Source organism: Phyllostomus hastatus, unplaced genomic scaffold, assembly GCF_019186645.2.
Source record: "Phyllostomus hastatus isolate PE091 unplaced genomic scaffold, TTU_PhHast_1.1 phas_scaffold_78, whole genome shotgun sequence".
NCBI classification, from domain to species: Eukaryota; Metazoa; Chordata; class Mammalia; order Chiroptera; family Phyllostomidae; genus Phyllostomus; species Phyllostomus hastatus.
Genome location: NW_025334041.1, coordinates 5,388,594 through 5,405,993, shown reverse-complemented (window position 1 = coordinate 5,405,993; position 17,400 = coordinate 5,388,594). Strand labels below are relative to the sequence as shown.

Genomic DNA, 17,400 nt, shown 5'->3' with positions numbered 1-17,400 from the left:
AGGGACAGCTGGGGAAGGAAGTGACGTGTAGGCTGACCCGCCACAACAGTTTTCCACGTGCGCGTAGGGCGCCAGCGTCACGTGAGGGGGCGGCAGCCAATAGGGGAGCGTTTCGTGTAGGTCTGCTGGGGAGGTGGAGGCGCCCGCGCGGCCGCTCGCCAGTGGGAGCCGGCTGAGTGGGGACGCGGCGGCGGCGGCGGCGGCTGGAGGCGGGCGAGGTCGGTGTCCCAGCGGCCGCGGGGCGCACGCCGGCTCTTAGAAGCCACGGAGGCCGGGGTCAGGGGCCGGGCCGGAGCGGCTGTGCGTAGCCGGTCGTAGCAGCAGCAGCAGCAGCCGCCGGAGGGTGCGGGTGAGGGACGAGGCCGGGGTCGCGGGGAGCGGGGTTTAGAGCATCCCGGGACCTTGGGCGGCCATTCTGGGCTGTCTTGGCCTTCTTGTCCCCCGCGGTGGCCCAAGGGCTTAAGGCTGTGCAGCGTTCTCGAGGAAGGTTATTAGGAGACGGCGGAACCGCTGAGTACTGCGTGCCCCGTTTGGGGTCGTGCCGCTGGCTTTCTCGGGCGTCGGACAGCCCCTCGCCCCCAGGAAGGGACCCGGGCCGCGGTCAGCCCCGGCGGCGACGCCGAGATGGACAGACCGGCGGGCGGGCGGGGCGTCTGTGGGTGGCTTTGGGTGGAGGCTGCGGTGTCCAGCCCAGGGGCCACCCGCTCTGGGGAGCCGGGCCCAGGCTGCCCTCGGGCGGGTCCCTGTTAGGGATGAGAAGTCACTGCGTCGCCACAGGCAGTCTGCTGCACGAGTGTCGGGTACTCGACCTGGAGCTGGGGAGGAGTAACCTTTATTTTATTACCCCGGCAAGGAGCCTCCCGCCAGGCGGGGCCCCGCCCTTTGCCTGGGAACCACCACCACCGCCGGCGGGGCCGGCCGCGTCCACGCGCTCGGCGGCTTGGTCTTTAGACCCGGAGTTTGCACTTGATCCCCGGGACCCGTGACCGTGACTCAGTCTGGGAAGAAGTGATCCACCTGCTAATTAGGCGCAGCGGAGGCCGCGGGAGGGGGAGGCTGGCATTTCCCCAAACCCCGCTGCCTTTCGTCAGCCTTGTTGTGTCATCAGAGGTGGTTGTGAAGGGCTCCTGGGCGCGGCGGGCGGGGAGCCGGCGCCCTCCTTTCACCTCCGACCCAGGCCTTACGCCCGAAGGAGCGAGGAGTTTAAGTTCAATCTTCTCGAAGGGTAGAGACGTATTTTAGTGGCGACTGAGAAGTTGCCAGCAGACTGAGCAGGGATCTTAAATGGTCTCCCTTGGGAGTTTTCGGCCTGACTTGTTTCCCCGTGCTTTTTGTCGAATATTTGGGACCTTCGAGCTTAGAGAACGGTTTCGTTCTCTTGCTGCGTGGTGGGTGTTACTGGCCGCGGCGTGGAGATGCCCAGTTTAGGGGCATGAGGGCTGCAGGCGCAGGCGCAGCCTTCGTGGGGAGGGGAGATCGCTGCTGACTGGGACACATGGAGCTCTCACCCTGGAAATGCACTTTTCTTTTCCGGCGACGTTCAACTACTGTTTTAATTCCGTTAGAGTACGGAGTCTTGAGGATTGAGATCCTTTAAAATATTATTTGGGTTTTCCATTCTTTTTTAACAGTGCTTGCATAGGAAGAGTCTTCAGTAGTAACTGGTAAAACAGTATTTTCGTGGGTTCTCTGTATGTGGCCAGAGTCGAACTGGAAAGGCAGCCACATCGTTTTTCTCCGTTTTGTTGAGTTATATTTGCTCTTGAGAGTTACACCCAATTTAGGGGGAATAGAGCCCGTGCAAAGTTAAACAACGTGGGGGCAGGTACCTGGCTTTCTAAAAGTTCATTGGGTTTCTTTTGAGAGTAAAAGTCTTAAAATTAACTCTATGGGTAATTTTTTTTTCCATTTCTCTTTTAGGATATTAGAAATGGCTACTCCCCAGTCAGTTTTCACCTTTGCAATCTGCATTTTAATGATAACGGAATTGATTTTGGCCTCAAAAAGTTACTATGATATCTTGGGTTTGCCAAAGTCGGCATCAGAGCGCCAAATCAAGAAGGCCTTTCACAAGTTGGCCATGAAGTACCACCCGGACAAAAACAAGAGCCCTGACGCGGAAGCGAAGTTCCGAGAGATCGCGGAAGGTGAGCCGGCGGCTGTGCGGCGGTGGTCCCGCAGGTGGTGCCCCCGGAGGTGGTCCGGCAGGTGGTGCCCAGTGCGGGGCCAGAGAGCCCGGGAGCCCGCGAGCCCGCAAGCCCGCATGCGCTCCTGCCCGCGCCGGTTTGAGGTCTGGAGGTGGGGGGGCGAGGGGAGCTGCGTTTCCACGGAGTGACGTTCTTGAGGCTGTTTTCTCAAAACAAGTGACTCTTGAATGGACAGATGAATGGTGGTGTGTTTCTTTCATTGGCCTACAGATCTTAAAATTCTGAGAAATTCATTATTTGTAAAATTGCTTGTTTCTATGTCAAAAGGAATTCTTGGTACTCAAAACTTATAAACTAACTTGTGAAACAGTGTTAAATATGGAGATTAAATATAAATATACTAAGTATAGAAAAATTTAAATAGATTGAGATGCCTTTTTTCCTTCATCACTTGATCTACACTATAAAACCACGTTTGTCTTTAAAGGAAAAGTATGAAACAGATTTTGACTTAAGACTATTTCTTTTTTTTTTTCTTAAATATTTTATTTATTTATTCTTAGAGAGGGAAGGGAGAGAGAGAGAGAGAAACATCAATGTGCCGTTGCTGGGGGTCATGGCCTGCAACCCAGGCATATGCCCTGACTGGGAATCGAACCTGTGACACTTTGGTTCGCAGCCCGTGCTCAATCCACTGAGCTATGCCAGCCAGGGCTGACTTAAGACTATTTCTAAACCAACTGTATCTCCTGAGCATTCAATAATTAACGGTGGGTGGGGTTAAGTGACTAGGAGTTGAAGTTAAACATTTACTTCAACTAGGAAGAGTGGAAAATACTGTTATTTCCTCTTAATTCATTATAGTTGACTATCCAGTTCTTTAATACAAGGCATTATTTTACACAAACAGTATGAAGAACATCTCTGTAATTGTTGCACATGCGTATTTGTAGTGGCAGCACTCATGTAACAAATACTTGTATTGGGTACTACACTAGGGCAGGCATTGCGCTGGCTGCTGGTGGTGTGCAGCGATTAGGACTAAGTCCCTGCCTTCTGTAACTTTCATTTTCACTTTCCTCTTATTTTGTATGTTTCAGTTTTACTTAAAATATGAAGTCCTCTAAAATAGCAAGTTGAATTACTTGAAGAGGTTTGGACAATGTAATTTTGATTACCTCCGGTTACTGAAGTGTTTTTATTTCTTTCAGCATATGAAACGCTCTCAGATGCTAACAGGCGGAGGGAGTATGACACTCTGGGACACAGTGCTTTCACTGATGGTAAAGGACCCAGAGGTAGTGGAAGTCCTTTCGAGCAGTCGTTTAACTTCAACTTTGATGACCTCTTCAAAGACTTTGGTTTTTTTGGTCAAAACCAAAACACCCAGTCCAAGAAGCATTTTGAAAACCACTTCCAGGCACGCCAGGATGGTTCCAGCAGACAGAGGCATCATTTCCAAGAGTTTTCTTTTGGAGGTGGACTCTTTGATGACATGTTCGAAGACATGGAGAAAATGTTTTCGTTCAGTGGCTTTGACACCACCAGTCGGCACACGGTACAGACTGAAAACAGGTTCCATGGATCCAGCAAGCACTGCAGGACTGTCACTCAGCGCAGGGGGAACATGGTCACGACGTACACAGACTGCTCGGGGCAGTAGTGCCGCCTCTCCCTGCTCTCACTAGGCCCGACGGGTCGACTGCTCTTCAGTCTCTCTGACGCAAAGCAATTTTCTGTGAACCCTTTGACAAGTGCATGATTTCAGTTGATATAGCTGTTAACTATATTTAAATTGTTTTTGACAAATTAACATTCAGTTAGTAGAGAAATAGCTAATTATTAATTTCCCCGACTAAGAAAGGTTCTTGAAAAAAACCTAATTCTGCCTGGTATTTTTCTCCACCTGCCCCTGGGCTTATTAATGTGGCCAGTTTTATTACCAAGAAAAGAATGAGTTTGCCCGATAACATATTTAAAGGTTAAACTTGTAAGTCTGGTTTAAATTGTGTGAACGGAAGTGATTTTTTGCAGTGAAACCTTGGCTAACTTACAATTGCATGGTCTGCAGCCTCGCTGATGTGGGTTGCTGCGGGTACGTGGAACTGTACGTAATGTGTCATTCAGCAGCAGGCAGCGGCACCTTGGTACATTTCCACTGACAGCTGCAGAAAGGCGTGGCTTCATGTCTATCCCAGAGCCGTGCCTTTCTGTAGTCAAATTGGACTAAAGGAAATGCCTGTATTGCTCATAGTCATTTAGGCTAAAGGAAAGTTGAAAACTTTTGAAATATTGCCAAGAGATTGTTACATGTTTGGCCCCTGGCTGATGATTTTCTAATGTTGGAATCAGAGCTGCTTTACATATTTTTCACATTTCTTTCTTAATTGTTGGCTCTGTCTGTCTTACTATGGATTTACGTATTTTTTTGTGTGTGGTTCCTCCCCTGCACTCATCTTCATCTAGAATTTGACTAATACCTCATTCTGTTTGTCAAAAACAGCCAGTAATTTCTACGCAACCTTATTACGTGCAATATTTTTAAATCCTAAGAAGTGTGTGCTTTTGTTTTCAGATAGACTTATTTCTCTAGCTCCGCACTTTCCCACGTTATACTCCATACGAGTATTAATCCTATGGATGCATATACGAGTAGTAAACGTCTCATACAACATTGTATGTGAGTGAGAGAAATACAATATTTACGATGGGATGTTCTCTGTTGTCATTTTTTTTTTTAAATTTAAAAGTTTATTCTGCAATTCTGGGCGGGTGCTGGTCAGTATAAGCAATGGGGCTGTTTGTGCTGATCATAGACCATATTCCAGAAGTTACTTCTGATTAGCCTGAAAGCCTTCCTACGATCTTGTTTGATTGCCACTTGGCAATTTCTCTTGCTTGCTTTCATCCTCCTTCCCTCACAAGTTTTGGTGGCTTGAAGATTTTGTCCATTATAATTTTGGTGTATTTGCTTCTGAGGAACAACTGTTCTCGCCACTGCTTCCTCTGTAGGCCTGGTCGAGGAAAAGATAAGCTATATATTTGTTAATGATCATCTTTATTTTGAAAATTGAAGAACGTGAATTTATTTTATATCTACACACCTTACTTTCCTGGGAATTAGGTTTGATTTGTTTAATAATAAGAAAATGGCCACGACTTGCATTTTGGTCTGAGGATTACCTGTAGTCTGTCAAACAAAAGAAATGAAGAGGGAAAGCCCCTTTTCAAATCCGGATTAACTCGGAAGGATTATTTTTGTGTTGGGAGCATTTTTCTCTAGGGCCTGCTTATCTGGTTATCTTCTTGTTTTTTCCATTTTGAACATTTATTTGACGCCCTCCCTCTTTTTTTAAACCTCTCTTTGGCTCTTTGAGGAAGCAATCCTCGGAACCTCCAATCTGCAGTCAGCTGGTCTCCACACACGTAACAGCTGGGATTGCAGTTGGCATCTGAAGCAGAGGGCGGGCCTGTGGGACGGAGCCCGGACCCAGTGGGGTCCGCTGCTCTCTGGGGAGACAGTGTCCGAAGTGAGGGTGTCTGGAGCATGGCTTGGTAGTGGGGGGAAGAAACCTTCTCCCCCCGAACACATGTTGGAAATCAGGGTCCCAGAATACTGTTCGAATGGGCTGCTTTGAGCTTCCAGTCTGCTGATCTGTATTTTGAATCTGCAGTAAAGATACCAAGTATTGTGGCCAAGTTTACAGGACTAGGGAACCATTGTCACTTAGTAACCTTAGCCATATATATCCAAGCGTGCAAAAGTAAAAGTCTGGTAAATACTGGCCTGAGGGAAAGAATAAAAAAAATCTAATCTCTAGGACTTGGGCAGCAACGCAGTGGAGAAGGAGGACGAGTGCATTTGTATCTGGGGTTCTCGTTGCCCCCCTCCCCGCCGCCGCCTCGCTGTTGGCATGTACTATGGCCTGGGAGGGGTTATCCTGTCAGACCACACCCACCCATTACGATTTTATTTGGTCCAGCCAATGTGTTATCAACATGCTTTCCTTTTGATAACTGCTCTCATTATTTAAATGACAGTGTTTTTTAAGGACTATTTTACACCTGTAAAACCTGTCTCTAAGCAAGTGACGACACTGTAATGTAAATGAAAAACTTTATTCTCCTAAGAAAAAAAATTAGTGATTAGGATTGCTAAATGGTATTTTTAAAACAAGATAGTATTTGAGGACAGAAGAATAAAAATGTGACTATTAGGGTAAAGAGCACATCATCTTTTGAGTTCCATCCTTTTACTAATCAGACCAGTATTAGCTGGTGGGGTCATCAGTTTTGACAGTTGAGGAGTGAATTAAGGTATTTCTAGTCAGTGAGAGAGAACAGAATCACACACACACACACCTGCTATACATATTTTTCTTGGTGAATACCCTTTGGCTGCATCTGCAAAGTAAGAGTCAATGGAACATCAAAAAATTAATATATGTGAACACACTATTACAGCTTTCAGGAATTATTTTTACACATATGCACAAGTAAAATACTTTATTCCTAATGTAAACTTTATGGTGAAGTTTCTGGCAAGCGCTGGTAAGATGGCCTCATCGTGTGGGAGAATTCGGGATTCTTCCTCTTCCACCCCCAACCGTACCTCATTGTAAACTGGAAAAGGGGGAGGGGCGGGGGAGGGGGAGAAGAGGACCCCAAGCGCAGAAAAGCTGTGCAGGGTTGCTGGGGAGGGTTGCACGGACATGAGCAGTGTTGGGGGGAGGTGGAGAGGAAAGGCATCCCCCACAAAGGGGCAAGAGTTAGTTCATCAGACCTCTGACAAAGAATCACCTGGAACCAGAGTGACCCGGCCAATGTCTTTGAAGGTCTGAGGGAAACATGCTTCTGAACTTAGGACTTTGTGACCAGATAAATTATTCATCGGTCAGACCAAAATACAGGCATTTTAAAAATGCAAACAAGCTTACCATCCATGTATATCCTTTATGGGGAAAAAAGGAGTGGTTTCACTCTGAATTGCAATGTACAAGAAAGGGTCCCACCTGGGAGCCCAGCCTGGCCCAGCTGAGCGTGCACCTGGCCAAGGAAGGAAGAAACCCAGGAAGAAATAGAGGGCATTCATTAGGATGTGGCGCCTGGGAATGTCTCACTTGGAAAACAAGAAAGATTTTGTTTCCTTCATGGATCTAAATGCTCTGTTTACAATGGAGTTGTTCCTATAATTGTGTTACAACGTTTTTTGATCTATAGACGGCTCACAAAAGATTTACATACATTTCTAGGATAATTACGTAATGTGTACTGGGAAACAAAAGAAGCAAGGGGAGGAGAAGGCTGCCGTCTTCCATGGTGGGTGATCAGTTTATTCTCTCTCATGTGGGTAAATCAAAGACCAGTGGCTTAAACATCATCTTCAATTTCAGTGACAGCCGCCAGAAGTGCTAGCAGACACTGGTCACATGACCCTTTCTGGCCAGCAGGACCGGAAGGCCAGGGACGACTTACTTTCCATTTTACATCAACCTGTCATGTTCGAGTTTCTGTGGGTGAATGCCGTTCTTTCCTACATGAGTATATTTTTCAAGAAAAAAAAAGGAAAAGAAAAACAAAAACCTGGTGTATCAAGGTGCCTGGGACTAATGGAAAACCCCTAAATTAAATTCACCCAAGCTACAGAAGTGTATTTTCTTCTCTGCCAAGGAGTGCAGCCGGCAGGCAGCTCCCAGAGCACCAGGCCAGGAATCTGCCTCTGTTGCTGTGTGGCCGTAGGGCTCTGGTCTCTGTGTTGGCATCATCCTGTTGGCTGCTGTGAGCGGGGACACCTTCTCTAGAATGCCCTCGGGAAACTTTCCCCTGCGCCTTATTGACCAGAAGGGTTCCATGCTGTTACCTATCCACACCCGCACCAGTCACTAACAAGGGGGACGTGACCCCCGAGACCGGTCTGGGCGGGTCAGGACCACCCGCTGGAGCTGGCCGGGACTCTTCTCCCGTCACACTCTGGGTCACCAGGAAAGGGCTGGTAGCTGGACAAGAAGGTGCCGCATTAGCGAAGGATTCGGAGGAGGGAGGGGAAGATACAGATTGAAACACAGACTTCACAGGTGTGGAATCTGAAATGGCTTATTCCTCACCATTAGAAAGACAGTTTTGGAAGACGATGGGGCTCTTCTCTTTGTACCCACGAAGGATGAATGGGTTTTTGTTTGAGCTAGGCGCCAAGCTCATTGTCTCAAACACTGCTGAATGTTAGCTTCTGCAGGTGTAACATTTATGGTTTCAACTGTTTGGGACAGACCCCGAACTCTCATAATGTAACCATTTGTGATTTTTCTGAAGTATAAGGTTGAATTTCACGCCTTACTCATGTACAATTCAGGACACAGTTATTTAAGTAGTTAGGGGGCCTGGACACCTATTTAATGTCCTCATATCAAAATACCTTTCAATAGTTTGTGTTTATCACTATGTAGGCATTTTCAGGGGGGAATTATTTATTCAATGGTGTCCACTAATTTAGAGACCCGAGTTTCCTTCATCAAAGTCAAGGCGATTGTATCGTTTTTTGGATGAAGATGGTTGCCACCATGGTCCATATGCCTGATCAAATCCTTTGCCAGCTGCTCCTCTCTGTTCTGCCCCATCCTGCCTCAAACATAGTGTTTCCTTATTTATTTGAATACTGGCTTTGAATCCTTAACTCCTGGCCTGCAGGGAGTCAAATCCGCACCTGGGTGATTTCCCTGAGCCTGCCTCTGCCGGCTCCTCCTCTCCACCACCGTCCTCCTACCAACCGCACAGCTGCTGCGGTCCGAGAACGCCTAGCGTGAGAGGCTTTCTTGGGGTTGTGACGCACTGTGCTCTTATCACTGACTGAGTTAGCAGTTTAAGTCAGCGCTGCAAACACTCTCAGCCATTCAGTTTTTTAAAGTTAATTTCCTACATTTACATATCATTTCTTATGACCTAATCGCTTGAAGAAGACTTACATGTATTAGAAAAAGTCATTAAAATTCTCTGCTGATATTTCACAATGGACTTAGTTACAACTAAATGTATCATTATTTAAAACACTACAACATTCCCTTGTTTCCACTGACTTTTACCCTAGCATTTTCTCCATTGCATCCCCTATTTCATAACTAGAGATGGAATGGACTGGTGTTTGGCCATGCATATTATTTTCTTGTTTGTATTCATTCTTATCATTTAGATAATACCAATCCTCATTCCCTGATACACAGATCAGGAGTATAGGCCTGCGCAGATCTGGGATACCAGGTACAGAAATTCACATTTTCCTGTGCTTCCCAGGGACGGTCACAGTCCACTTGTCTCTGCTGCTTTCCCTGTGTAGGTGGGGGCGCGGGTGAGTTGGCGCAGGCTACTCCGTGCTGCCAGTAATGCATCAGTCGCATTTATTGTCTTAAATACTAATATCACATTAGCAAGAGAAAATGTGCCTAATGATTTTTGTTCTGCAATGCCTTATTTTTGGAAAAGGATGAGCGGTAATGTAGCTTTTTCCAAAGTGTGTTACGTTCAAGGAAAGTAAGAATTCTGTCGTCCGGTTTGGGAACCACAGGGCCATGCAAGTTTCCTCAGTGTCCTCAGCGCTCTCCACGTCTGTAATATGCTCACTTCCGCTGCACAGCTCCAGTACCCAGACATAGTTTGAGGTATTTCTTAAAATCTGTGATCAAGAAAACCTTTCTCAGGGAGCATCTTTCTGGACCGATTAGTAAAAGAAAATGTTCTGTGTAGCACTCTTTGGAAATCCTGCACTAGACATAGAAACAAAGAACAAACTTTCGTGGAAAAGGCAGACTTCTGAAAACTCGTCTCAAAGCTTTCTGTGAAGAAGTGTTAGGGCTGGCATCCCCTATAAAGCTACCTGGGGCGACAGACAAAGTGTGTTGGGAGAGTGGTCTGAGGAGTTATGGCTGGCTGCAAGGGCAAGTGCATGGGTGTCATATGACCTTGCTTTTGTGTGCTGTGAACACGAGGAAGCTCCAGGTCAAAGCTGCGTGCTGGTCATGAAGACAGGATACCTGTAATGAAGGGAAATAACATCGTCCATGCTGATGCAGCTAAAGGAGCAGAGCCTAGAAGCCCCCTTTGCTTATTCCTGGGGTGCTCATTGACTTCTCCATGTTTGTTTGCCACCTGGAAGGTGACATACAAATTATGACTACAGAAAGCCAGTGTTGGGGAAGGTAGGGACCTCACCTGGACGGATAAGGAGAAGTGCAGAGGTAAATGCATCCTAGCATTCATAGTGATCATTTTCCTTTTATTGAGGAAACAGAAGTAATCTGGGGAAAGCCCTCCCAAGTTCCCCACTTCCTCTGCTTTTCCCTGCGCCCCTGCTGTCTCCGTGCTGTTCGGGTTCCAGCCCCTCCACCGAGCCCCGGGTTGTGTCACGGGGCACTCAAAGACTGAGCTCCAGAGCTCCTCCTTCCGCTCCTCCTAGCAAGTGCTTGCCTTCTGCCCAGGAATCCCCGCCAGCAAACAAACTGCTCGCTATTTCTCCCACATTCAAAGCACATCCTCCTCTTGAATTCACATCTCCAACCAACTGCTGTTTCGTTTCTTGGCTCACCTCTGTAGCAAAAGTTCTCCAAAGAGTGTCCATTCCCACCACTCCACCCAGCCTTCTCCCGTCAGGATTCTGGAGGAACCAGCTCCACACTGCAACAACCAATGTCACAGAACGAACAAATGGGGCCTTTCTCAGGCCTCTTCTTAATACTCTTCAAAAGTCTCTTCCTGAGCATCAGGCCCCCAGAGCATCACCTTCTTGTTTTCCTTGCTCCTTATTGGCTGCTGCCTTTCCAATCTCATCCTCCTCTTCCTCACACCTTCTCAGTCCTGGTTCTTTCTCATCCTCCACTTTTTTCTTCTTCCCTCTCCTTTTCTGTTCTCCCCTCTCTTCTCTTCTTAGGCAGCTTCTGCTATATAGAAATGCAGAAACATGAAATTCAGTTTTGTTTCAAATTGAAGCATAGTGCTAACTGGGTTGATGGGCTCTTGCACGGGTGGTCCCTGGTCTCATTTTTTGCCAGATGAGCCTTTTTTCTCCTTTTGCTTTTAAAATAGATTTTATTTATTTATTTTTAGAGAGAGGGGGAGGAAAGGAGAAAGAGAGGGAGAGGAACATTGATGTGTGAGAGATACATTGATTAGCTGCCTTTCGCACTCCCTCAACTGGGGACCTGGCCCGCAACCCAGGCATGTGCTCTGACTGGGAATCGAACCAGCGATTTTTGGTTCACAGGCTGGCACTCAATCCACGGAGCCACATCAGCCAGGGCCTTTTTCCTTTCCCCAGCTCCTCTGAGTAGTGACGAGAAGGTGTAGACAATATTCTCAGACATTTATTTCTACTGTCGACAGTGTCTGGGGTGGTCAGATGCTATTTTCCCATGCCGTGAGCTATTTTCCACATTAAACCACAACCTAGAGAGTCTTTGCAGCCTTTAGTGCTGCTAATATCTTTTATAAAAAGTCACTCGGTGTATATCAGTTGAGATGTAGTTTAAGATGCAATACTTGTTTTCATTATATAGATTAAAACAATATATTGCCCAAAGGTAAAAAGTCTCTTTTTCCAAATGGTCAATTCTTCAGTTTTTCCACTATTACTGGTAAAGAAGAAAAAACATTACCTTTCCTTCCATTGAGGTTCGCCGATTCATTATCATGTGTGACACCACAGAAGTGGGAGCATTACAAATGCCTGTAATTGTGTGCACTGCTGCAGGGAATAGAGCGTTGTTAATATCTATTACTGGGCTACATGGATGAATTAAGTAGCCAGAAACAAATATGAGTGTCAAGCATGATTTAGTTGGCGAATAGCTTTAGAGCAGCTGCCAGGTGGAATGTGGAGGGTGGGGGAAGGTTGCAAATACGATTGCAAGTAGCCTCTGCCAGGAGGGACCTTCTGCGTCTGCACTAGACACAGGCCTTGCCTGGCTGCACAGCTGCGGCCGACCGGGCCCGCGGCGCGGCGTCACGTGACGGGCATGCGCAGAGTTGTTATTTTCGTCTGCGGTCCACCGCCCTGCTCCCGGTCAGCCACCCCTGCGCCTTGCACCTGCTCTTTAACCCCGTGCAGTGTGCCGTGAAAGGAAGAGAGGGTCCAGTCGGGCAGGAAGAGGTGGGGAGTTCAGGGTTGAACTGGCACCGGCCCGAGCTCCACTGCGAGGAAGGCTGAGTTTTCCAGTTAGTTCCTCCCATTGTCCCCATCTGCGGACAATGGAGCGCCCTCCTGCTGGACACTGGGGGTGCACGCGGGTGGCTGCCTGGGGCCGCCCCTCCTCGGGCATTCCTGGCACTAATCCCGGCCCGCCTTTCCGGCGTCCGGTTTTCTTGCACGCACGCCGGCTCGCATTCTGGATGCTCACGCAGTGCACGCACGGAGCAGCTCTTAGGCCTCGGGCGCAGCGCTGGGCGTTTTTACACCCGCCGTCCCGTCTGGGGGCCGCGGCCACGTGTGAAGGCAGGCGGGGTGGGGGGGGGCCCAGCCCTCAGCCCTCAGCCCTCAGCCCGGGGACTGTCAGCCGTCCCGGGGAGGAAGTGTTTCCCCAGCTGATGGACCATGGCTGTTTCAACATCGTGGTCCGGTAACTGGGGCGTCCATGGCCAGAGGCCCTGTTAGAAGGGTCTGTTTATCGCCGGGTTTCCCTGAGCAGCAGGGACCTCTGGGTGAGTGAGAAGTCCTCCCCTTCTTTCCCGTCAGTGATGTTTCTGCCACCGGAGCAGGGCAAAACCCTTCTTCCTCCCGTGTCTGTGGGGTCTACTGACCTCGTGGAATAGAACAAAGCTGCTTCTTGGTGAAGAGCTGTTCTCATTAAAAATGGACGGCAGACAATAGCCTGAGCTCCAGCTGGTAACTCCACAGACTGATAGGGAAGGAAGGGGCCAGGAGGGGCCAGGAGGGGCCAGACGTCCAGACAGAGGAACTGCCACCATCCTGGCTGTCCTCAGGATGGAAACACCCAGCCATGCCACCTGGACCGCCCCTTTCCCCTGCGTGTGCGTGGGGAGGTTGGTGCCCCTGGCACTCCCTTGGGTTAAGGCAGTGACCCTACCTGGAAAGCTCTCCTCTCTCATTGGTGCCTGGATGATGGAGTGTGGCGGTCCACTGGCCCTAGGGGTCCCCCTTGAGTTACTGGCTTATACTTACTGCAGATTATGGCTTTTAACACATATTTTCTTATCTAAAGGCTAACTTGTATACGATATTAATACACCATACTGTTAAGGTAAATCAAATATTCCGTGTCACAGTGGGGCTTCTATGCCTGGGGAAGTGAAGCTGTGGGTTTTCAGTTCATTGGCCATTTTGACCATTTTTAAGTGGACGGGGCGGTGGCATTAAGGTCGTTCACAGCCGTGTGCAGCATCCCCACCGCCCAGCCCCGGAGCTGTTCCTTCATCCGAACTGGAACTCCCTCCCCATCAGGCACTGACTGCTCACTTCCTTCCCCCTGCTCCTGGCAACCACCATTCTGCTCTGTCTCTGCGGATTGGGCTCTTCCAGGTGTACTTTGTATCAGTGCAATCACACAGGGTGTGTCTTTCTGCGTCTGGCTTATTTCACCTAGCATGATACCTCCGGGGTTGGAGTATGTGTCAGAATTTTGTCCCTCTTTCTAGCTGGATACTGTTTCCTTGCATGTATTCACCACCTTTTGTTTATCCATTCACCTGCTGATAGACACTTGGCTGGCTTCCACCTTTTGGCTGTTATCCGTAATGCTGCTATGAACTTGGACTACAAGTATCTGTTTGCGTTCCTGATGTCAGTCCTTTGTGGTATATACCTAGGAGTGGAATTGCTGGGTCACGTGGTAATTCTGTTTAACTTTTTGGCTAATGGCCAAACTTGTTTTCTGAGTAGCTGCATCCTTTGCATTCCTTCCAGCAGAGCAAAAGTGTTCCCCTTTCTCCACATCTTCCCCAATAGTTTAAAGGAGATTTTGTTACTTATATTGACCTGAATACTTACTTATGGGACCTACCCAGGACTTCTTCCGTCAAGGGCACGGAAGTGCAAACTGCCAGGGCCAGTGTGAAGAGCTGAGGGGAGTGAGGGTAGCCCGCACTTCATACTTTGTGACGTTTCCTTGGTGTCCAAGACACTGGGAGCTGTCAGGCGGCGGAGACTGCAACATAGCAGCTGAGGCTGGCCCGCTTCCTCGGTCAACAACACCCCAAGACATGAGGCCTTCCTCCTTAAGAGCTCAGAGCCAGGAGGGCCTGGAGCTCTGTGCCACCCTTGCTCCCTTTTACCTTCTGGGCCCACAGGCCGCCAAAGTGAGTAAGGCCAGGGCGACTGAGTTCTTTGTTGTGTATGGATTGGTCCTTCCCTTTCTCAAGAGTCAGGATGCAGGAGTGTAGACAGAGTTTCAGAGAGAGATGCTCAACACTCCTTTCCGATCGTAGTGTTTGTTCCCCCTTCTCTGGGATCACGTAGCTAGTTTTCAGACCTGAGTGAGGACCGCTCACATCTGCGACTTGAATGTCCACGCCCTCTTTAAGTCCAGCTCTGTGTTCCTCGGAGCTTCCCGGCAAACACGCAGGGTACATAGGTGCCGTCGCCTAGGGCTTTCTCCATGGTGGAAATTCTCATTTGGCCCCTTTTATGGACTTACTAATTTGTTCGTAAAATGCATTCATAAACTCCTATAGCCAGGGTCCACCGTGAAGCAATTACAGATACAGAAGGTGAGCATTTTTTTGGCTGCTCATGACCGAGTGGCATCACCAAGGGCCTACGCTGACACGGAAGCCTCCTCTTCAGTGAGAGCCAGCAGCATTGGCGGACAGTCCCTAGTAGTTGTCCTCAGCCCTCTGCAAACATCCATTAAACCTCGCGACAGTCTCGTGAGCCAGACGTTGGGATCTCTACTTTCGCAGATGAGGAAATTTCCTTTAAATGACTCAGAAGCACATTGCTGAGTGTGTCTGCCTAAGCCTTTGACTTTTCAGGGTCACGTAGCAGGTGGAAATGGGGACAAATGCAACATATTGTCTCTCCTCCTCTGCCTTCCCTTCCCTCACCTAAAAAAGCTGCTTGGAACTTCAAGGACATTTTGGAAACGTTACTTTTTCCCTCTCCATTTTGCCTAGGTCTGGGAAGAATTTAGAAATCAAGGAAAATCTATCGCTGTCATTAAAAAGTGGAAACAGAAGCTCTTTGTAGCAGAAAATGTCCCACGAATGAGATTTCCTTCTGGTGGATTGACAAGTTCAGAGCAGGGATGCATGTTGCCATGGGCACCAGATTCTACTTGCTCTGCTGGCCCGTTTACTCAGCGGCTGAAGGAGGAGGGTGGCGATCAGCCGGGAATCGCCGAGCTTTGTTAGGGTAGACGTGGAATTTTCATGCACTACATTCTCTTTACAGATGTATACGAGTAACAGCTGCAGACTGTTTGCGGTCACTTTAAAGGCAGAGTTTTCCCAGATCCCTCAGGGACATAAACTGTGGGCCGGGGGAAGGAGGGGAGTGGGAAGTGCCTTTTCTCTCTTCTGAAACATCCGGAACAGGCTGTAAATAAATGTTTGTCAGAAAGATGGGGATGGCCGACTGGCTGGCTCCTTGGCGGGCACCATCTGCTGGTGTTCAGGCTTGGGTTTATGGGCAGGAAGGTTGGAAAAGGAAGTTGAGATGCACCGGAAAGGGAATGGGAGGCAGGGGAGGGTGCGGGGCGGGGAGGTTGTCTAGAGGGGGAGAAGCCAGCAGACACTCTGGAGGGGTTTGTAATCAGTCAGACGCAGGACCCAGAGTTAAAGCTATGCGGTGCCGTGGCAGAGGGAGCAAGTGTGAGTGACAGGGGTAGGCTTGCTCCTTTCCCCAGCCCGCTGAAGTCAAATACACAGAAAGGGGTTCCATTTTATTAGCCTGATGGTGTGCCCGACCTCCTGGAACCCTCGTCCTTTGCTGTGCGCGGAGGGTGTAATGGCCGGTGAGAAACGGGCGTGGAGAGTAGGGGACCTTCCCCAGGAGTGGGGTGGGGTGGTTTTCTGGAGCTGACCCAGAGAAGGAAGTGTTTTTGCTTCGTTTGTTTCAAGTTCTCAGGGTCATTTTGAAATAAGCATTTTCCTTTCCGAACAAGTGAAGTCTCCCACCAACCCCTTTGAATCAGTCCAAGAAGGTGCCTGCTCCTTGCAGGCGGCCGTGAGCATGTTACCGTTGAACACGACGGTTCCGGAATTGCAATGGAAGTGGCGATGATTCATCGTGATCTCCCCGCTCCCTGCCCCACGACGTTCAGTGTTGTCTACGCAAATGCCGGCGGTGGCTTTCCTGTCCGCGCGGTGCCTAAGTAATCAAAAGGTGGGATGAAGCAGATGCTTTCCAAATCTCCATCTGTCATGAGCGCAGACTGTGGCTACAGCTCTTGCTTGATGCAAATGAGCTGACAGATGCACGTCACCAGCAGCAAATCTTAGGGCCGCCCAAGCCCTGTCTGCCGCTGAATTTACATCTGTGTTTTTCCTGGGAAGGCTTACGGTCGTGATACACAATTACCCACGGTTCACGCTTGCTGACCACTGACTGACTGCTCTGCCCCACCGCTCCTGGGCCGCCCCCAACCCACCCTTTCAGAGATCCTGTCTTTTCTGCCCCCAGGGCTCAGACTTTCCCTTCTCAGTTTACCCTTTGAGTTCCAGGCTATTCTTTCCGCCCTTCATTCCCTCAGCGTCCCAGCCACCGACTGCAGCCAGTGGCACCTTTGTCTTCAATTAGCCTTTGCCCCTTGTAGGTAATTTTTTAAATCATGATTTCGGATAATCCGATAAACTCATTCACAGCAAGTATTCTAAAATGCTCTAATGATAGAAACAAGTGAGTAAGTGTCCCTAAAGGGGGGGAAGGGATGTAGGACAGGAGGCAGGGGTGAAGAGCCTGGGCAAGGAAGATCAGAGAGAAATGATTTTCAGCTGCTACCATTTAGGTTATTTATAACCCACCTGAATTTTTCAGCAAAATTCACTCTCTAGCTGCCTGTCTACCCGGTGCTCCCCAGACCCCCGGCGTGGTGTCCACGATTTTGTGGATGTGATGAACAAATTCACACGGACTGCAGAAATCTGGTAGAGAAAAGGGACAGCATGGCCAATCTCTGAGTGAGAGAGCGCCTCCACCTTTGCCTGGACAGGCTTTCATCGCTTTCTGGGAGCATTACGTCAAGGAAGGTCCTCATTAATCACTGTCAGGCAGTAATGATCAAACAGTAGATAACATTCAAAGAACTATGAGGGCTTA

General features: G+C 48.8%; 1 protein-coding gene across 3 annotated transcripts; it reads left to right on the top strand.

Moving 5' to 3' along the window:
- Nucleotides 1-86: 86 nt before the first annotated feature.
- On the top strand, nucleotides 87-4,860 carry DNAJB9 (DnaJ heat shock protein family (Hsp40) member B9). 3 transcript variants are annotated; one of them, XM_045828686.1, is made up of 3 exons: nucleotides 87-218; nucleotides 1,921-2,147; nucleotides 3,359-4,860. In XM_045828686.1, exons 2-3 carry the CDS (start codon nucleotides 1,931-1,933, stop codon nucleotides 3,808-3,810), a joined length of 669 nt encoding a protein of 222 aa, XP_045684642.1. In that variant the 5' UTR covers nucleotides 87-218; nucleotides 1,921-1,930; the 3' UTR covers nucleotides 3,811-4,860. The 3 variants fall into 3 exon arrangements, with proteins under 3 accessions (XP_045684642.1, XP_045684644.1, XP_045684643.1); XM_045828688.1 differs by having other exon boundaries at nucleotides 206-343; XM_045828687.1 differs by having other exon boundaries at nucleotides 212-349.
- Nucleotides 4,861-17,400: the final 12,540 nt, after the last annotated feature.